At 38.4% G+C, this 21,959-nt stretch overlaps 2 protein-coding genes and 1 long non-coding RNA gene across 6 annotated transcripts; 1 reads left to right on the top strand and 2 right to left on the bottom strand.

Moving 5' to 3' along the window:
- Positions 1 to 1,767: 1,767 nt before the first annotated feature.
- Positions 1,768 to 8,097, bottom strand: LOC122884537 (adenosine receptor A1). 4 transcript variants are annotated; one of them, XM_044214581.1, is made up of 4 exons: positions 7,964 to 8,097; positions 7,239 to 7,279; positions 3,803 to 4,134; positions 1,768 to 2,756 (listed from the first exon to the last, which is right to left on the bottom strand). In XM_044214581.1, exons 3-4 carry the CDS (start codon positions 4,114 to 4,116, stop codon positions 2,120 to 2,122), a joined length of 951 nt encoding a protein of 316 aa, XP_044070516.1. In that variant the 5' UTR covers positions 4,117 to 4,134; positions 7,239 to 7,279; positions 7,964 to 8,097; the 3' UTR covers positions 1,768 to 2,119. The 4 variants fall into 4 exon arrangements, with proteins under 4 accessions (XP_044070516.1, XP_044070521.1, XP_044070532.1 ...); XM_044214586.1 differs by having other exon boundaries at positions 7,905 to 8,034; XM_044214597.1 differs by lacking the exon at positions 7,964 to 8,097 and having other exon boundaries at positions 7,239 to 7,344.
- LOC122884549 (adenosine receptor A1-like) lies at positions 7,774 to 11,873 on the top strand. Its single transcript, XM_044214612.1, has 2 exons — positions 7,774 to 8,114; positions 8,448 to 11,873. The coding sequence occupies exons 1-2, from the start codon at positions 7,786 to 7,788 to the stop codon at positions 9,100 to 9,102; spliced, it is 984 nt and encodes a 327-aa protein (XP_044070547.1). The 5' UTR covers positions 7,774 to 7,785; the 3' UTR covers positions 9,103 to 11,873.
- Positions 11,874 to 12,472: 599 nt separating this feature from the next.
- Positions 12,473 to 21,825, bottom strand: LOC122884566. Its single transcript, XR_006379923.1, has 3 exons — positions 20,096 to 21,825; positions 19,428 to 19,553; positions 12,473 to 13,841 (listed from the first exon to the last, which is right to left on the bottom strand). It is a non-coding gene; the product is annotated as an uncharacterized LOC122884566 (long non-coding RNA).
- Between the last annotated feature and the right edge of the window lie 134 nt (positions 21,826 to 21,959).

Raw genomic sequence — 21,959 nt, 5'->3', positions numbered from 1 at the left:
AACTAAAGTAGAGATAGTGTCTCTTCACAAATCTTTGTTGCGGCTGTCTTAAGATGAATGTGAAGGGTCTTACCTCAAAGAAGATTAGTCTAGGATGAAGACAAGATGTGCACACAAAATGGAGACTTTGGCTTTTTGTCTCCAAACCTACACCATGCTTGTGCCCCTTCAGCATTCAGTAGGCCACCAGCCCCATGAGTGTGTGGTGCGAAGGCAGTAAATGCCAGGATGGTTACGTGGCATCTACTTCACTAAGACGAGGGCTGGGGATTAGACCACACTCAGCAGTTTCAAATCCCTCAACAAGGATGAAGGTGACAGCTTGTAAAATACGCATTGATATGTTTGTGAGGGAGGGACTGGCAGAGACACAGAGATAGAAGGTCTAGGTTTCAGATGACAGCATGTTCATGTGAAACTATTTGACATTACAAGTCTTAGGCAGTCACAGCATATCTGACAGGTGAATGTGCATAAATCTCTTAAATCTGACCAAAACAAATATCTATGTGGACCTCACTGCAATATACCCACAAACCCACATATCAAATGATAAAAACATTTAAATATACATATTCTAAACCAGATTAGACCTTATTTCTGTTGTGTTAAGTTATGTTAGTGAAAGTAGTGTGATATGAACTGAAACCAGGCTGAAGTCAAACTGATGACAAAGCAGAACGTATCTTTAGCAGAAGCTTTAGCTTTAGAGTTGGAATAAATCACTTCAGCATAATGCTCTGTGGATAATGTACTCAAATGCTTCACAGCCTTTTCAACACCCTGCCACAGCTAATGAAATATTGCTTAAACTAGCTGAATTAGCTGAAGAGCTGCCTGCATCCTGTGATAAAGACTAATGGCTGGATTGCTTAGATTTTTGTTCCATTTGGTTTAATGACTTTATTGTTCATTTGCATTCCAGGCAGGGCCTTTTCACTTCTCTGTATATGAAATGATTTTCCGTTAAACATAAAATTTCAGAACACACTGTACTCTCTATTGATCTTACTCAGTAAATCTTCCCATTCTGACTCTTCTGCTTTTATTCACGTGACTACTCAAACATCCAACGTAAGCAGTTGCAAATTAAATCTTTGTGCTGGATCTAATCTCATCCAATCAATCTCTTTTGTCATGCTAGCAGCATGGCTCTATTCGGCAATGTCGGTCTGTCTTTCGGTCAGTCGGTTAGTCGGTCCACCTCTTTAGTCCAGATTAAAATAACTCACCGGCTGTGTGATGGATTGCCATGAAATTTTGTACAGACATGTATGGAGCCCAGAGGGATGAATCCTAATGACTTTGGTGATCCCCTTACTTTTCTTCAATGTCAAAGTTTTCACTTGTCCAGTGAAATATCTCAACATTGATGGGTTGCCATGAAATTTGATAGAGACCTTCATGTTCCCTTCATAATAAATTGTAATAACTTTGTTGAACCTTTGACTTTACTTCTAGTGCCATCATGAGGTCATCATTTCAATTTGTCCATTACTTTGGTTTATGACCAAATACTTGCGAAACTAATGATGTTAAGTGATAATTATCAAATGTTAGCATGGTAACAAGCTAAACTAAGATGGTGAGAATGGTAAACATTATACCTGCTTAGCATCAGCATGCTAGCATTGTCATTGTGAGCATTTTAGCGTTTAGCTCAAAGCACTGCTTTGCCCAAATATACAGAGCCGCTGGCATGGCTGCAGACTCTAAAATGTATTTAAAGTGTTGTAAATGTGAAATAAGAACAGTAACATTGGCATATTAAATGAAGAAGCTATGAATGTTTATTCCGGTGAATTTACCAATAAGCCTTTTGAACATGAAATGTTTGTTGAATCACTTATTATGTTGACATATATATTACAATTCAATATGAATCAATTAAGGAAGAATTAAGTGAAAACAAAATAATGCAAGCAGAATTTTTGTCTTGATTGCAGGTTCATTTTCTTAAAATCTAACTGTCAAAGAAATATGAATGGGTCAGAAATGAACTTGTCCCATGACTCAATGAAGTGCTCTATTGTGTCTATTAATGGGTTGATATTCCAAATATTGCAAAATCCCAAAAGTGTCAATGTAAACTATGTACACGGGAGTACTGCAGGCGTAGTTACAGGTTTACATTCACTTTCTCCGTCGGGGCTGGTGTGCTGGTGGGGCACGGGGTGGGCTCTGTGGGTTTACATAACATGCAACGGCGAGTGATCTTGATCAGTGTGACATGAAACTGCTTTATCCTGAATGCATAAACCATTGGGTTGAGTGCTGAGTTCACATGAGACATGAAAATGCCTATGTATGTGGCAAACTTGGGTATGTAACACTTTGGGCAGAAGAAGTTGATGCAGTTCATGATGTGTATTGGCAGCCAACACACAGCAAAGAGGAAGACCACCAAGGCCAGTGATTTGGCCAGCTTCAGCTCCTTCCGATAGTACCTGTCACCATCACAAGTGGCTTCAGCACGGCGGTTAAGCTGTCGCCGGATCACCCTAAAGATCTCTGCATACAGAGCAATCATAATGGACAGCGGTACCACCACCCAGCCGAAGAAATTGAAGTACACCATGTAGTCCATCCTCATGACAGTGGTGAATTCACAGACAATGTCGCTGGAAATGCTGAGGTTTCCTTGAGCATCACGTTTGTTCCATCCAATCATTGGAACCAATCCAGTAAGGAAGGAGAGGATCCAACACAGACAAACTGCCACATATGCCCTCCTCTGGGTCACTATGGTGCTGTACCTGAGCCGGGTTATTGGAGAAGAAATTAAGACAGATTTTTCAATCACCCAAATGCACACGTGCATACTGCTGGATTAGTATTTCTTTGAACAAATGCCAGTCTGTAGGTTATTGTTTAGAAGCCTTTTTCTCAAATGGCAGCTTTTGACATCAATATCCAACTGATAAACAAAAAGTAGTGTGGGCGACTGCCAAAATCCCTCAACAGACGATGCCTATGTCAGTTATTTAGTCAGACAGGGATGTTTTAATTTACTTAAAAGCTTTTGATGTCCAGCCCACTGAGTTGCATTGAATCAGGCAATGATATATGTTACCATGTCAGACATCAACACTGAGAACCACCTCCTCTTGATTGACTCTCTGAGGCTAAATGCGCACATTTAGCTTTCTGTTGCTAAAAGCAATAAAAAAGTAATATCAGAGGCTATTACTAGTATAATTATGTGTTCTTCTAAAATACTCCTGAGGCAATTTTAGAAAGTAGAATTATCAGAAAATTAAGGGATTTTGCTGTTTGAGGAAGGAGTTCAATTCAGTGTATGTCACCAACATGTTGGTTCTGAGAGCAATCTCAGACAAATTTGGGTTATATAAATTAAAGTTACTTGACTTGATTTGACTTGTATGGGAAGAGATGCACGCCATATAATGTGGTATCAATTGAATTCAAGTGAAATCAGGTTGATGAAAAAATAGTACTTATGTCATAGCATATTTCAGAGTATGAATAGTTTGGATCATAGTTTATTTTTAGTAAGAAAGCTGCAATGGACTGGAACAGGCAATCACAGTTATCTTGACATCCACTTCCTATTGCTCTCAGTTATGAATATTTTGTTGTTCTCACCGTAAACAGACTGTCTATTACTACATTGATACTGTAATAGTTTTGTTGACAGTGGCATCACAACATTCATCATCCAACATAATCTTAACCAAAGTCTCTACCTTCTTTCAATCTGTTCATGTCTAAATCCTGAGAGCACCAAATTACACCTTTTAAAAGGAAAGTGTAACTAATTGGTTGTACAACAGTTCCTCACCTGGTGGGAATCTTGACTCGCAGATATCTGTCGATGGCGATAGCCAACAGGGAAAGGATGGAGCTCTGGGTGATGATCAGCAGCAGGCAGGAAAGGAAGAGGCAGGTGTAGAACTGAGTGTTAAAACCCATGCTGATGATAATCGCCAGAGGGATGACCAAAAACCCCACAGCGATGTCAGCCACGGCCAGAGATACGATGAAGCAGAAGGTGGTGTTGCGGAGAGCCCGGTTCACACACACAACCAGCACCACCAGCACATTCCCCAGCACAGAGGCCAGGGCAATAGCTGTCTCAATGGAGATGTATATCATGTCCACATGCTCCCGAAGCTTTATACCGGGAGAAGAAGACATCTTTACTATTCACAGCTTACTTACCTTTACTCAGATTAAAAAAAATAAATAAATTTGGTTATTGAAACTTCTTGCCTCCACTTTGGGGTTTGCTTCAGCAAAAAAAAAAAAAATCTTCTTTATGTATGTTCTCTAGCTAAAAGAAGTGTACTTTTCCTCTTTGCCACATTTACACAATGAGTGGCCCTTGTGCTCATGAAGGGATGTTGGATGATTAATCCTCAGCATTTTGTTGAAGCTCCGCTCAGGACTGTGTACCAGTGCATCATTACTCTTCCACATCCTTACTCTATCTCTCTTCCTCACTCACACACTGGTCTGTAAATACGAGTCATAAAATCAAGGGGAGGGACTTTGCTTTCTGCAGCAACCCTGCAGCAACAGTTTTTCTCACATTAAGTGTGTGTGTGTGTGTGTGTGTGTGCGTATGTCTGTGTGTGTGTGTTGTTTTTGAGAGGAACTGTGGTCTTTATGTAATAACTGGCAGGATGCATTTTGATAATGTTATAAATATAACAAGTTCTCAACTGAAGATGGCCAATGAAGATGTGCATTAGAGCTGATTTGATCTTATTAGATTTTTTTCCATATCAGCATGTAAATGAGTAATGAAAATGTGATGCCAAAGATATTTTTAAGAAATAGAGTCGATGTTACATAGTTTGTCCATCAGACAGCACTGAGAAGTGTACTTTTCAACTGCTCAGTACTTATCTTGGTCACGATTCTTTATTAACCAGGCCAGGCTAACTGTTTCCCCTGCTCCCAGTCTTGACACTAAGCTGAGCAGTTGCTGGCTGTAGCCTTAGATTTAATGGACAGATATGAGAGTGGTATTAATCTTCGCATCAAACTCACGTCAAGCAAACAAGTAAGACTATTTCCCAAAATGTCGAACTACTTCTTTAAAAGGAAGTATCTGTGTATTCCATAACATTAATTAAGGGTATTAATGCAAACAAATTACATCAATATTTCATTGCTGTGATGAATGTTGGACCCAGCTCTTTCCCTGTAGCCTGTGTCATGTGGGTCGATTATTGTTAGAATTCATCATCTTTAGTATGACTGAAATCTCTTCTAAACTATGTGCACTTATGTTCCACTTGAATCGTGCAACATCAATACATAAGAGACCTGGGGTTAATTGGAGTGCTGTAATGACAGACTTATGGTACATTATTATTTCATCTACTAACATTAACAAAATAACATTTCAGCACGATCAGAATTTTATCCATATGCTGCAGAAACCTTTTATTCTTTTGTCATTTCTGAGCAGTTCTGATGTTTTAAGTGATATTTCTTAAAAAGAGTTAATAACTGTTTTAGTGTCACTGTCACAGTTTGCATTTGATTTTAATGGAGCATTTTTCCATCTCTTATTCTTTGTGTTGTTCTCCACATAATTTAAGTCCAGCCTTTCTATAACATGGACTCTTCAGGGTAAACTGCAGGTAGGAATTAGATCCAAAAGTTCAATCACTTATTAAAACTTAATTTAATTGTCTGTCCGAGCATGAAAACACTTTGGCAGCAAGTATCACTGAGCAAGCAATCACTGAGATGGTCTTCAGTTGCTTAAGGAAGCAGCTTCTGCCTATAAATATATTCACTCTGATCACTTTACGTTTTTTTTTTTTTAAAGAAAGCTATGACTCAGGATGTTGTTTTGGGTCATTGCCTATGATCTCAGGCTCAGGTCTATGTATTAGAGTGTTCATGAGCAGAATCAGTTTTATTAGGCCTCTGTCATCTCACATGGCTTCATTAGTTCAAGTGGGAGTCTACGTGCATTATCACCTCTGGAAACGCAATATCTGTAAATGTCAAAAATACTGCAGTATGTATCAAACATATTGGTTCAGCACTCAAAAACACCATTATACTGTATTTGTTGCACATTTATTGGTCATCCATTTCCTTGTTGCGGTTTGCTTGATTCTTTTTTTCTCTTTCTTGCATCGATCCAGTAATGTAAAAACAATTAATTTAACATGACTGAGAAATTACATTCTGTACCATCGATTGTTGATTGTCAATTGTCAGTATCTAAGCCTAAAACATTTTGTAGACTTGTAGTATATATGGTCCCTGCATACTCCGCTAAAATAAGGGTTATTTTGGCCTATATAAGGCCATATTAGTGTCTCTTTGAATTAGCAAGTGCACCATCTTAAAAACATATACATATACCTTAGACATATGTCATCATTAAATACTGTATACATATATACATTATAATTTCTTCCACTGATATTGCACAACACATCATTATCTGTAAACAGAAGTAATGAATTTGATTATCTCCTTGCAGGGATCCGCTTATGCATTTCATTGACAGTAAAGCTTCTATTACCATTTCCAATTATCAAAATTATTCTCAACATCCTCACCAGAAGTAGAATTTATTTCCCTCTGACATAATGACTCCGCTGCTATGCTGTTTCTGTGTCTATATTAATCGGTCAATCTAATCAGGGAGTGGATTTGAATATTTATTTTACAGACCAACTTCCTCTACAGCAGTGAATGGCGCTCATGAGATATAGCCTCCTTTGCACCAGCCAGAGGGTGTTCTATGTTGTTTGTTTGTTTCATGTCTCTCAGTTTGTTCTTTTGTTGGTTCAATTGAATATTCAACTACTGAAAATATTTAGGTGTAGTTCTTAGGAACTGTATTTACATAAAGGGATTATTTCTGGAGACTGACTCAGTCAATGTATCCGTTAAAGCTGTGATGGAATAGGATAGGACAATTTAATGCAAAAGAGCAAACAATGACACAAAGGTGACAATAATCATGGTTCTATCAAATTCTAATTGTCATGCAAATTTGAAGCGAGCCTTTGAAATGTTGCAAAAAAAAGAAACAAAAAGAAAATACGAATTAGGAACGTTTCCATCAACTGGTTTGGAGTGAATATACTAGGCTAACCAGCATGGCAGCATGAAACCAATCAGATCCTGTCAGCTCAGTCTTGACTAGCTGTATCACTGTCCTTGTAAGAAATTATTGGATTTATAGTGACTCATTGACCTTGATGTTTGCAGTGTGAATGTGTTTGTGTTTAACTTACCTTTCAGGCTCCAGTGTGGTAGTTTCAAAAACAAGGAGTCCCTAACATGGTGACAAATTTCTGTCAATAATCACAAAACTTAAAATTTCTATACAGCTAAGATCACTTAAATCTGCTTATGTGAGCTAATTGGAATGGACCTTTTCACAAGTATTGGAAAGTGTTTATCTGCAAACCAATCCCATTCGTTCTTGAGAATTTAGTCTCATTTCCTCCCGACAGAAACATGAGGGCTCTTATCGTAGACTTTAAAATAAAAAGCATCCATATAATCTATTGCAACAGCCTACAGTTAGATTTTTTTTTTGTGGCACATAATTCAAAGTTAAATTCTACCTCACTATGGCAAACAAATATATTACATGAGCCTGCAAAGTATTACAACTTAAAAAAACAAATGCAGTGTGGCTTCTGAACAGAACTTCCTCAAAAGTTTCACAAGATAGAGATGAATGATAAATAGCACAGCACAGAACTTTCAGGCTCAGACTCACATTCAGACACGCTGCACCATTACCTATATAACATTAGCAGAATAGGAAGCACAATGGATGTGGGGAAAGTGATCTACACGTTGGTGGAGGTGATCATTGCTGTTAGCTGCTGTCTTGGTAATATGTTGGTTATTTTGGCACTGTGGACCAGTAAAAGCATTCAACAACCTACGTTCTGCCTTATTGTCTGTCTGGCTGTGGCTGACTTTATGGTTGGCTGCGTGGCCATACCATTGGCTGTGGTGGTGGACGGACGAGTTAAGACTTCATTCCACGGCTGTCTCTTCATCAGCTGTGTGGTCATCTTGTTGACCTTGGTCTCAGTTTTGTCTCTCGCGGCTATTGCAGCGGACCGATTCCTCCGGGTGTATGTCCCTCTGAGGTAGGATTTTTTTCTGAATGGTTTATTATGCAGAGAAAAGTAAACAGTACTGATAGGGTCAGGGATTCAGTATTATCTTTTGTTAAAACTACATGCAGTCGTACTGTGTGGTGTTTTGGGTAATGCAAAAATGCATATAATTGCAATCTTTACCTTTGAATCGATTTTTATCACACCGACCATTTATGGCTTGCACTGCAAAAAGGCTTTGATCACTACACTGACAAGATAATATTTTTAGTCAGATGTTGTTAGACTACCTTGATTATTCATTTTGTGACACTGTGGTCACAACACACAAGTAATACCAATAATTACTACTTTTCTCTTTAGGTACAAAAGGACTGTAACACAGAGACATTCTTGGCTTGTGGTAGCAGCATGTTGGCTAGTTGCAATTCCACTGAGTTTTGCTCCCATATTTGGATGGTCCGACCACAAAACCTTGTCTAACTCAGTCAACTCTACTATTGTCTGCCAGTTTATATCAGTGATCCCCATGTCATACCTGGTTTACTTCAACTTTTTTCTCTGCACCCTGACACCTCTGTTGTTGATGACTTTATTGTACGGGTATGTCTTCTGTACTATTCGAGGAAACCTTCGAGAGAAACCAGGCAACGGTTTCCAAAAACAGTCTCAGAACTACCTAATGAAAGAGAAACAGCTGGCAACATCTCTGTTTCTGGTCTTGGCTCTGTTTGCCCTGTCCTGGCTCCCTCTCCACATAATGAACTGCATTGTTTACTTTGGTGGACCGAATGATGTACCAGTAACAGCTTTGTACATTGGCATCCTGCTTTCTCATGCTAACTCAGCTGTAAACCCAGTTGTGTATGCATTCAAAATACAAAAGATCAAGACAGCATACCTAAAGATTTGGAGACGGTATATTGCATGTGGACAAGAAAATCAAGGATCTCAGACAAGCCAGACGACAGACAACAACCTCAGTAGTAACATTAACAGTGTGGTCAAAAATGAGTGAAGGAATATGTCCTTGTTTGTGTGCTTCTTTGTTCCTAAGGACCAACTTTGATTGACTGTTGTGCATAAAGAAACATTTTAAAACATGTTGAAAGGTTAAGAAAGTCCGTTACAGTATGTGGAGTGTATTGAAATCCTAAAGCTACCTTTTAATGGATGAAGATGATATTCTGTTTATTGACACAGTAAACAAATCTAGCCATGTTTACTGAAATATCTGTTATGTTCAGGAATCTGTGTGTGTTTGTGTGTCCTGTATATGCGACCGAGCATGCGTGTGCGCCTGTGTGTATTGCAAAAATTGTCTTGCAGAGGAAAAGGGCAACTTCCACTTGCCTTATGACGTTTAGCTTCTCACTAAGTTTCATATCACTGTTGTCTTCCTGTTTCTGTTCCAGTTCCTCATGTGCATTTTAACATAAACACTCTTTCTCAGAAATAACCTTCACTATCTTTGAAAAATGAATACAACTTTTACACTACTATGTAAATCTGGTCTGTTCATATTAACTGATTGATTCATACTTTTTATGCAGAATTGTTATCGTTACTTTGGGGACAGGCATTGTGCACTTGACCAGAAAAATAGAAATCTATGTACATTGTAACATATAATCCAATAGAACAGCCCTGCAACACGTTCTTTTTTAAAACTTAAAATGTTTTATATTTGTTCAGACTGTATCAGACAGGTGTTAATTCAGATATATGGTAATTTTTTAATATCTGTAATTTGCTCTGTTGTTGGATTGGATTACATATAATTCTGTTTATAATATTCTGTTCCCCCTTGTAAATGGAAATAGCCAAAATATTAGACACACATTTCAAAACAGCGCAGTCTAATACAGCAACACCACAAAGTACAGCCTCAAAAATGTTTCACAAAGGTAGAACTTATTGCAGAGCTGTACTATTGGATGACATTACATTGCACAGATGTTCATATTTTTATGGTCAATGGGTTTTTAATGTCACCAATACATGACCAGCTACCAGTTGTACCAACACCATTAACAAAAAGCCTAAACAATATACCGATTTTGTTATTTGTACCATTTCGTGAGAACTGATGTATTTTATTTTTATTTTTAACAAGCAATCTCAAGTACTTATAGAAATTCATACATGTCTGCTAAATTGAAGAAGAAATCCAACCTTAAACCTGTTAATGGCATTAAAATGGCAGCTATTGGCAATGTGCATAGCATTTTTGGATCGTTTTTATTTAGGTGATTTTCTTATGAAGTACAGTGTCACAACGGGATATTTGAAGTGTACCCAGAAGGAATATAATGAAAAAAAGACACCAAACCATCAGCTAATCAGAATAAAATAACTATTCATGAGTCATCATTTTGTACCAGCTGACAGGATAGGCACTGACACTTGCTTGTAATTTTGAGGGTACATTGATTTAATTCAACTTTTTCTTTCACTTATCACTATTTCTTTCATTATACTGTTTTTTTAATGTTTTTTGTTGCTTGTATTTCAGAAATTCAGTTTAAGTTCCTCATTATTTCTGTATGTACTGTAGTTTCATCAGATCACTTATCAGATGTTTGTGGTTAGTTGAGTGATAGTTAAGCCCTTTGCTTCATTTCCTCACTCAATTTGCAGCTCTATTTTCTTCTGAACATACAGTATGGGTTTTATCTGATGTGAAATTAAACTTGTGTTTAATGTTTATGAATACAGTCTTTTAGTGAGTATTTTCTTCCTGCTTGTCGTTATCAGTTTCTGCTTGTTTACGAACCACCACTTTTAAGCAACTCAGTGTTTTATTTGCAAAAGCTTAAATCACAATGTCTCATTTCCTATTTTTCAGCAATGCATCAGATTCAGTATCACACTGAACTGTCACAACTGTCTTGTCAAAGCAGTAGGGAATCAAATTTAGTTTAAATTTTCTTTATTCTTTAACATCCCTTGCCATCCAGTTACAAAGTTTTTTTTAAATATAATACTTAATATAATGCTGCTCCCACACTTGTGTAGGTTTTTATTTAATTTGATTTCAATTATAACTCTTCATGATAATTTTTCACCCTTTGGGGCTGTAGTCACAAAGAATCTTATCCTACCACTAGGAGTCCTCCTAAAAGGCATTAAAAGTGTCTAAGAGTTTCCTCTTAAGAGCTAGAGCAACTTTACAGTTTTTTACAATCGCTTTGACAGTTTTTTCAATACATTTAACAAGTTTCCTAAATTCTTAACACGGTTAGCACAACATCCGTCTTTGTAGGCTATACAATTAACACCTTTCTTGTTGCTTTGATACAAAATGCATACAGTTAACACCAATTTAAAATGCTTGAACTGCTTTTACACACAAGCTCAACCAAGACCAAAACAATGTAATTTTACAGTCAAATTTACAAATGCTTTCACACTGCATGTGACAGATAACATCATGTTCTAAACATAACTTATATAGGCTAAAGTCAAAGTGAACAGCTGTTCATATTGTGAATTGAAACACAAATATATTCCCTGTATTTTATTCCATTGCTAATGAGAAACAGCTTATTGCAATTATGCAATGAATCACAGCTGAACACTGCCAGGGGTGGATAAGGCATGGCAAAAGATTCTTCCCACTGCCAGAGAAGATATCAGGTGTGATGTAGATGAGAACATGTGGCCAAATGCAGAAGACCAGGCAGATTAGAAGATTACTTTGTTTTTTTTAATTATAATTCCGGTTCTTTTTCTGTTTGTATATCTTGCAGTAATGTCCTTTTGCAAATAAAGTCTTCACTGCAGCAATTCTGTGTCTGTATTTTTACTTAATATACTGTCTATTGTGTAAGGGCAGACCTGACACCTGCAGTTTCTGTAATTTTAGCTGATGATAGTGTTTTTTTTGTCATTGTTTTATGATTGACTAAATGTTCCTGTTGGAAGAGAACATGTGTTAGTGTTTTGAATAATTATTTGATTTTAAAACATGTTTGCAGTGACATAGTGTATTGTGTTAGTTTATTATTGTATTTTGAAAATTAGTTTTGGGGTTTAGTTTACAATGTGTGATTTTGAGCATGAAATTAACCATTTTGCCAATTGTGTGTTTTAGGTGTGTTGGTGCGTTAAGAGTTTAGGAAAATTGTTAAATGTATCGAAAAAACTGTCATAGCGATTATAAAAAACTGTAAGTAAGGAACAAAGATAACTCATAAGAGAAGGTTCCGCTATGTCCACAGTGTTTGGTGTTTGACAGGTGACCAGCGTGTGTCAGTGAAAGTGAAATAAGATATTCATCAATACACAAGAGCATGAGGATTAGATTAGGTTAAATGCAGATAGATAGATGGGTGGATTTTAGATATTTCACAAACTGCGTCACAGATTTCATACATGAAACAAAGTAAAATATTGACTTGTTTATTGTATGTGGCATCAAATACCATCAGGATATGATATTTTCTCCAGCTGACAAAACAAATTGTCATGCTTTGACGTGGTAATTCTAGGCCACAAAACTGACTTCAAATTTAATTTGAGGATAAATCCCTTGAGATGCACCATCTCGTTTTCAAGGAGGGTCCTCAGACACAAAAACATGGAAATTAACAGACATTTAAACAAAAAATAAATACATAAAAGTAATGATAGTTAATTAAACAATCCAAACAACACAAAACAATCAACATAGTAACATGAACAAGAACATACACAGGCGAACATACATATAGCACCGATTTTACTGGAATATCCAGCAATGAGCATGAAATTACCTTTATTTATGTGGGTTATGTGTTTGGGGATTATTTAATGTGCATTTAATGCAATTTAACTGTAAAACAAACTGGGCTCTGAAGAGTGCATTTTTGGTTTGATGAATAATTCTGTCAGATGGCTGAGGCTGAGATTATCAGTGCTGCAAACTGTGTTTTACCGATCTCAAAGTAGCATAGAGTTGTGCAAACTGTCATCTCCGGTGTTATTGGATTGTTTTGATTTGTTGGTGAGCCGACTGAATTATTAAATGGCTGCTGTCAAAATACAGATTAAAAGTTCATTATTATTCTGTTTTTACAAAAAACTGAAGCAATGCGACACATTACCTGCAGCACATTACTGACTGTAAGTAGGTCTTAGCGACCTCTGGGCTGCCTCTAACTTCTCTCAGATTTAGGACCTACTTTTAATGTTAAAATGCTTTGTGAATTAATCTTAGACCAAAAACTTAGGAGTCCTAAAGTTAGGACTAATACAGCCCTTATTTCTCCTAACTCCACCAGTTAGGAACTACTTTTAGCATTAGGATGTTTTGTGAACAGGCCCCAGATACACACAACAGAGGTGCCAAAGCTAAGATTATTTCCAGAGTGATGATAGTCTTTGGCCACATGATGGCGTCAGAGTGGCTCCTTCACCACTTGTGTGTCAGTCTGAGTGAGCTTCATTCCAAGCACTCATTTTACCTCTCAAGGAAGGTAATAGACTGTATAGTTATCACCTGAGTAGGATTTACTCCATCCCACAAACTATACAACCTACTACCTCACCTTGCTAGGCTCAACTTCAGCCACCAATAAATATCCTTAAAAATAAGACTTCATTCAATATGTACCAACTTCAATACATGTTGTTAGAATACATCAATTCCACCATTGTGTCTTGGAAAATATATAAAGTCTTTGTTGTGTCTGCAATGTCCTCCCCAGAGGTGAGGGATGGGTTATTTTCCCATGTGAATACAGGTTTCGGCATCACAGCAGATCATCCTGTCTCCTTAGGAAAGACAGTAGATTGTATAGTTATCTCAGAGGGAGGACCCGAACCCCACAACTATTCAATCTACTACCTCAGCCTTAAGAACAGATACTTTTGCAGTAGCAATGGAAACTAGTCAGTCGAACTGTGGGACAAAAATAAAGAGAGAATAAATTAGTTTTTAGATCCACCTTGGGCAAACAATGGTTGAAAGATATTCTCCAGTCTGCGTAGAGGCCACGATTTGAAGATTTTACCACATCTATCATTTCAGATTGTGTTTAGTAGCAGCACTTTACAGAAAAACCTAACTAAGTAGACTTTGGCATTTATTGTAATTTCCTTTGTAGTAAACTACTACAATTGCATCCAAATTAACAGTAAAAACATGCACACATACTGCACCCATACACACTTAAACCATATTATTCAAATGACATGGAATGAGATAGTCTGGTAACAGTTTTATCATTACCTTCTAGGAGCAATTTCCTCTTTAGACTCACCACATTGTAGCCTGAGTTGTAAAATCAAGGCTTGGTTCACCAGGCTTACAACCAACCTGACGGTGCTACTGTGTTTAGGTAATTAATATACAGTATCTGACTACTTGCATTGGTCGGTGCAAATTTATTTGGCCAGTGTTTATGAGCGACAGGTGACGGACACACTGCACATTAGCATACACTGGAAATGTACAAAAGAAATGGTACTTTCTTAATGACCTACAAATTAAAGACAAAATATACTTCTGTCACCACAGAAAGCGTGGCAATTTGTGCAACCCTGTAAGGTAAAAATCACTTACTTTCAGGGAAATTGGCATATAATGAAGGGCAGCTGTGCCAAGAATTAATACCGATTTTACTCTGAAACTTGGCTTGGGTCTTTCCAGCTCTATTTCCCAACAGACAGAAAAAATAGCTCAGTTTAAGCACGTCTTCCTCCAGTTTAGCCCCTTCCGTATCTACAACCAGAAACCAATGCAAAGCAAAGGAAGAAAAATGGAAAATGGCAGTACCTCGGCCATTTTATGGAGTTGTTTGGCACCCATACCAAACATCTGTGGTGCAACCTGTTAACTTCTGCCTCCTCCTTCTAATCACTATCCATAAGACTGTTTATTTTCCCCAAATAATGGTATAGGGGATGTTGAGACTGACTTAAGGAATTATTTCAGAGTTGATTGTTGCTTATTCAGAAATGCGTGCCAAGAAATCCTGCTAGTGATTTTCGTTTTTTCTTTGGGTTTTTTAATAGAGGAGCTGAAGGTTTGACTTCAGAAAATTGGCCATTTTGCTCAGTGTTAAAGCCACTTACAGTCCATTGAAAAAGGACTCTGTTTACTGTGCCAGCTAGAGTCTGGGACACAAGCTGGGCAGAGCTGTCTGGGCCCCGACAGAGCCATGCTTTAGCTGTGCTGACTGAGCCCAGACACTGTTATGGTAGACGACGATGGTCAACTGATGCAACGGCTAGGGCGCTTTGCATAAATTAGCATGTGAACCATGGTCGCTGAAAAGCAGCTGGGCAGTTCATTAACATTCTGAATTCCTCTTTGGCCTAATTAATGCCGACAGTGATTGAAATGTTTTGGCAGGCTGTGCGGCTGTGGTGCCAGGGCATGCTCATCGGGCCAGAATGAAAAGCACAAGGGCATCAGAGAGTGGGAGGCCTTGATTGAGATGTTGAATTTATTAGACGATAAATGGTATCAAACTCTTCTAACTGGCTGGCCTGTGCAGAGGGGATGGAGTCTAGCAGGAGTGGATTCAACTTTTTATACAAGAAAAGTTGTGTGGACTACAAACAAAATTTGTTGTGGTGATGGGCCATCATTGTGCGGTTTTCTGGTGAAACATTGATAACTTCTGGGATAATTTATTGTTAGGTTTTACACCTGCTTTCCCATCTAGAGTAATAAAAACTTTGACTACTTAAAGGTCCAGTGTGTAACATTTAAGAGGAGCTATTGGCAAAAATGGAATAGAATATTTATTTTCACTATTGTATAATCACCTGAAAATAAGAATTGCTGTGTTTTCCTTGCTTTAGAATAAGCCTTTTTTTATCTACAGAAGGAGCGGATCCCCTTCCACAGAGGCCGCCATATTGCACCGCCATGTAGCCCAGAACTGACAAACCAAACACTGGCTCTAGATAGGGCCGTTTGCGATTTTCACTAGTTTCGTGGCCACCGTAGTTTCTCCTACACGCTTGGAACGGGAGGGTGAGGCGAGCGGTACTCAAATGGTTGCACACTGCAATTTCACCACTAGATGCCACTTAATCCTACTTACTGGACCTTTAAAGCTTACACCATAATATGGACAGTCAGTACAACTCAAAAGTAACTTTTTCATTTTCATTTTCTTACTGTAAACGTCAGATAATATCTAAAATAAAAGTCTAAAAAGAAAAGAATGAACAACACGTTCTTTTCTTCTGTTCTGGTCTATTCAGTCAACGCACACCGCCACATTGCATCATCTAACATGATGTGACTCTGTCTGCATCTGTAGAATAATCCCATTTTAAAATGAAGTGTTTACATTGTTTCATTAAATGATCAGCAGTCAGTCTGATTCAAACATCTGTTCTATTGCTAAACCGCTACCATAACTATAGATAGAAGTTATGATTCACAAGTGGAATTACATCTCTCAACCACAGGCCAGTGAGGCATGCAAACAGGAACACTTTGATTTTCTTACCTTGATTGTTTCCAAACATCTTGTTTGTGATCAGCTTTTTTAACAAGAGCTTTGCTAGAGGAAAACACTAATTAGCACCTCCATTACGAACCAAGAACCAAAGCAAATGTTTTTCTATTTTTTTTTTTTTTTTTTACACCCGGAAGTGATGTTTGACTTTCACAGTTTATCTCCAAGCTGCCAATGATAGGAAAATGGCTGCTCTGTTGCAGAGTATAATGAAGGAATAGTATTATAAATCCATGACCTTCATCTAAGACTCACTCAGAACAATCAACATGCCAGTCAACATATTCACTTTTGCTTCTGGCAGAGACGCCTAGAGCAGCTTGCCTTACAGTGGAAAACGTTCTTATTAAACATATCCGTGTTGTCAAATGCCCAGGTGCCGAACAAACTGAGAATTTAGTAGACGAAGGCACAAAAAAATACCCATTGCAAGTTGGCGTTGGTCCATAAAGAGCGACGGAATACGGGGGACGACTGTGAGGGAAAAGACTGAGGTTGGTTCTCTTACGCGGCTCTCTCCAATATTTGGTGCCAAGAAATGGGCATTGTCTGCATGCCAAGCTGAATCTCAATGAGACAAAAAGGGGGTGATGTCGTGGATGCAGCATGGCAGAACCCACCACTGAGGGGGGAGGAGAGTATTGGCAGCCAAGCAATGGGAGGATACCATGTTAAAAAAGAGGGTATGATACCACACAATAAGGTATGGTGACATAGCTCGCTGCCAGATGTTCGGTGTCTGTGCGATGTGAGCTAGGTGTTCACACCTCCAGAGAAAGGTCCATTGTTCCATAAGCAGACTTTGTCCATATGTTGGACAAGTGGTTATGTTTTGTATGAGCCTGAGGTTTCAGTCGAACCTCATCATCTGTGATGCATCCTGTTTAATAAACTCAGGTCAGTCGGAGTTTACGTCCATCTGGCAGGCCGACTCAGTCCGCCATACATCTTGACTTGTGGTAACTGTCTTGACGTCTTTATTTAGAACGTAATTTCCAAATTAATTGTAATTTCAATGGAGCATCAAATAACTGAGCTGCTCTATATTTTCTCACAAAAAGTACTTGCAAATTGAATCCAGAAGAGTCATTCTATCCAGTCTCCCTATACATTGATTGACATTGAGTACATTAAAGTTATAGTATAAACTCTGAAGTTTAATGTGTGGAGCCAATCAGCATACTTCAATCAGAGACTTCAAACTAGAGAGGATTGAGGATTTGTTTGGTGCTGCTGTGACAATGTTCTCCTCATGGAAAATCAGGTGTTGAGTCAGCACCACAAAGTCATTTGTTCTGTTCCTTCTTCCTTCCTTCTTTATTTTTGCCATGATCCATGTTGACTCTCTATTTTCTTTTTTTGGCATTTCTTTCCAAAAATAAATTTTATTTTTAAGCATTAGATGAGCAGTTTTAAAACCTTTAATCACAGGAGTTTGCAGGGCTAAAAATTAAAAATCACTTGTAATTCAGGAAAATATTGTCATATCTCTAATGTCAGCAATACTGATGATGATATTAAACATGGTTATTGTACATGGTATTTTTGTAACACTCATTATCTTGAGGGATAATTGAGCGATTCTCAACTAAAATAACATTTTACACCACTGCTAAGGCTGGTGCTAACGACTTCTTACATTTTTTCATATTATATGAAGTGTTTTTAAATGCTTTATTGTGGGTTTGTTTATTGCATGGTGTTTTATTAGAGTTATGAGGCCAGATGACTGTTGTTTGTGGTATATATTTTCTTATAGGCTGTGGAAGTTTCCTGTCTGGGCCTGTGTGTCAAATCTATATTCTCTGCAAATACTTTTTATGGTTTGTTTTAGTCAAAGTTAGCAGCTTGATGTCAATGCAACGAGTGCCTGAAACTTTAGACGAGCACAGGAGAGTGTTTGAAAGTTTGTTCAGTGAACTATTGTCATACGTGGCTCTATCCTGTCACGGGAAACCTGCCAATCTAATATTCCACTCAGGTTAAAACAAATGCTAGGACACTGGTGGAACATCTGGACCTTCCAGATGTTATTTTCAAGATGGATCTCTCATGGCTTTTGCTCAAAACTAGAACGGTTTTAAGTGGTAGTTTATGTAAATTGCCGTAGTCAAAAGAGTCAGATCAAATGCTGTTTATAGCCCATGAATCAGTATAGCTAACAAACAGGAAGAGCTGAAAGTGTGTATGCAGTATGACCTGATAAAAGCAACAACCAACAGAAATTTGACTTTGATCCTGGCAACCACAGAGTCACTCTAACCATTGGGAGGAGAGAAACGCAAATAGCGGAGGATATGGCTTTCCAAACAACATGTCATCAAGCAGCATAGCAAGTTCATCTGAGGAGAACTGTGGGGGAGGAGGAAATAAGTTCATTTTCTGCCCATCCTCCCTGCGCCCTCCCCCTTTTTTTCATTCACCCTATCTGTACAGTACAGTATGCCATAATCTGTCGTTATCACACACTCAAACATGAACCCCTCGACTGTATGCAAACAAAACCACACACAACTGTACACCAAGTAGCATGTGCCAAAATGTTTACACACTCAGTTTGCAATAAGTCTGGTTCATATAAGAGTGTAATCTGTAAAAGTAAAAAAAGCTGTTGTTTTTGTAAATGTAACAAATTTTAATATTAAAGTTTTTTATAGCTTTCTAGCTTCTCGTGGTTAAAAAACCCCAAACAAACCAAAAAGGCTTGATCTGAAACCGAGAGCCTGCAATCTTACAATACAAGCCCCTTCATGTATAGAACAATGCTTGCAACAAAGGGATCTGGTTCATACTGGTTTGTGAACAGGTCTATCAAACAGCAGCATTCAAGAACACTTCAGAAAATTATATGATTTGCCTGTATGATATACAAACCACATACTTATTCCACCCATTTGAGATACTTTTTAATTTTGTGGTAAAATACATGGGAAGCAGTAGCCACAGTACAGCTGAAGGATATTTTATGTTGCCTCTGGTGCAGATTTCTCGCACCTACGTAGCAATCCTGCAACACAGAAACCAAAATTTTTAATAAAAAGGGCTAAATGCTTTTTATCTATGAGGTAATAATCGCCTTTGATGGGGTGAAATTTGTTTGTTCAAGCCACTGGAATTGTTGTGTCTTTAGGCTCCGACTTGCCGTAAATTATGCTTAAATGTTGCTTTTTACTACAGTCTTGTACTTTAAGAGGCAGTAACACAACCATTAAAATTTCTTTTTATTCAGTGCATGTGTTTTATCGAACAGTGCTGTGTAAATAGACTGCTCATTACATTAACTATATACAAATGTTTTGCTTATTACTTTTTAATGCATTTAACCCAAGAAACAACATTATTCAAAATTAAATCCCGGTGTGCCTCAATCGAACAGAAACAGTAGACATTTAGGGATTGTGTTCAGTGCAAGCAAAGCAGACACGTGTACAGTGTGGAAGGTGACAGTAAAAGAAATGTAAAAGTGCAACAGAAACGAATACAGGGAGACTTCAGTACAAAGAGGAATATCAAGGCCCAAACAGAAGCAGAATCAAAAATGAGAAATACCTGAAGGTGAGTTTTTTGTACAGGTCAGGCTAGTATTCACCCGCAGAGAATTAGGCCATGGTGACGGTGGAAAAAAAAAGGAGGGTTAGAAAAGAGACAAGAATGCATTTCCACATCCCTCTCTTTCGCCTGCAAGACGAGGGAAAGGCTGAGTAAGTAACCCCACTTGAACAGGGGTTGGGGCTTGAGAGCAGTTTCTGGGCCATGCCCTCCTCTCTCCCTGCCCACTTTTGCCCTGCTGCCAAGAGGGAGAGACAGCAAGGAGAAAGGGAGGCAGGAAAAGAAATCATGAAGTTACAAAATTGTGCTTACATGCTCTTACTAAAGATATGAAATCCACCTGGAATATGCTTAAAATAGAGTTTTGCTTTGAGGTAAAGTCACAGAATGAGTTAAGTAGCCACATAAAGGGGAGCCGTCACATGAACTGTAGATTATGTGTCATCAAGTAGACATCTCACTTGACTGAAGGGTTAGGGGCTAGGAGGGGAAAAGAAACAGAGAGAAACAGAGAGAGAAATAAGCTCGGGTATGGAATTAGAAATGAGTACTTACATGCTGTCTTGTAAGAAAGCCAAAAGGTTTGACAGATTTATCTACAGTTGGCCAAACAATTCAGTGCCAGATATTCCTGAAGCATTGCAGAGCAAATGAGTTAAAGGCTTCTCTCAGAACCGTGCAGTAAAGCCTTTTGTCAGCAGTTGGCATCATTCCCAGGTAGTACATGCCTCATAGTTCCCATTTTCGGCAGTCACTCCTGACGTCTTTAGTTGTTCTGCACCTGCCTGTGTTTTTATTCGGATTTTTGTCAGAGTCGATAAAAAAGAATGGTAACCACTGAGGTTTTGATTTAATTTGGTTGTACTAGTGTATGGAAACCAGTGTTTACTGTCAACATAACAAACCAAACAAGTGGTCTAGGATGTTTACCACAATACATCCTCAAGTAACAAAATGTGTCATGGTGCTCTGAAGGGAATATAAGGGCAAGGGAAGGGTCAGTCTCTGGGAACAAGCGAATCCAAAGATAATGTTTCCCATGGAACATCACCAAGAAATGAAAAACATTAAAATAATCCAATGTGCGAGTCCTGAATAGGGCACAACAATTTAATTTTGTCCACGCCACAGAGTGCCACGGACACTCATCAGTTTCTTTCCTCAGGCAATATCCAAGACAGCTTCCTGTGTGACGTCACTGACTCTTAATTTTTTTAAGCAATTATTTCCATAGAAATACTTTAAATCCTCTCTCTCCTCATGCAGTCTTCTTTCCAGAACATTTCTGTACATATTCTTGAAGAATTTTTAGTTTAAATGAACAAAAAAAAGCAAACATGAATCATTGTGCTGACATCTCAGGCAGGTTGCAGAAGAGTAGATAAGAGGAGCTGCAAAATCTTAACTCTGTGTCTTTCTCTTCCTGCTCGCGAACACTGAGCTTGTAAAAGTTTCAGCTGCAGGGGCTTGGGCCAGCCTCCATTGGCACCGTTTCAAAAGAGCACTGCCTGTTTCAGAAAAACAGAGGGGACAAGTCTGCGAGGGGAGTGCTGGCTCTTTGCACTCTCTCTCCCGCCACCCTCTCTCTCTCTCTCTCGGGAACTCAGGGCAGTGACCGCTCTCAGTCTTATACTCTCTGCTCTCAGGGTAATGCCAGCTCGGGTCAGCTCAGTCGTTAAGGCATCTGTTCATCTGTTAGAAAAGGTAGTCTGGATCGCTCCGGAGAGGCTGGTCTCTATCACAGACACCCAGAAAATAGGAAATGCAAGCTACAGCACAATTTCCTGGATACTTTGCCCTCCATTTCAGATGTGTGTCAAACTCTCACGAGGCTCAGCGCTGCTTGTGTTACAGTTCACACAAG

The sequence above is a fragment of the Siniperca chuatsi genome, linkage group LG2 (assembly GCF_020085105.1).
Source record: "Siniperca chuatsi isolate FFG_IHB_CAS linkage group LG2, ASM2008510v1, whole genome shotgun sequence".
NCBI lineage: Eukaryota > Metazoa > Chordata > Actinopteri > Centrarchiformes > Sinipercidae > Siniperca > Siniperca chuatsi.
This window is presented reverse-complemented; position numbering and strand designations above follow the sequence as displayed.

Coding starts and splice junctions, on each gene's coding strand:
- LOC122884549 (XM_044214612.1), top strand. CDS start 7,786: ATGGATGTGGGGAAAGTGATCTACACGTTGGTGGAGGTGATCATTGCT. Junction 8,115..8,447: donor CGGGTGTATGTCCCTCTGAG/GTAGGATTTTTT, acceptor TTTTCTCTTTAG/GTACAAAAGGACTGTAACAC.
- LOC122884537 (XM_044214571.1), bottom strand. CDS start 4,158: ATGTCTTCTTCTCCCGGTATAAAGCTTCGGGAGCATGTGGACATGATA. Junction 2,757..3,802: donor CGAGTCAAGATTCCCACCAG/GTGAGGAACTGT, acceptor AACCCGGCTCAG/GTACAGCACCATAGTGACCC.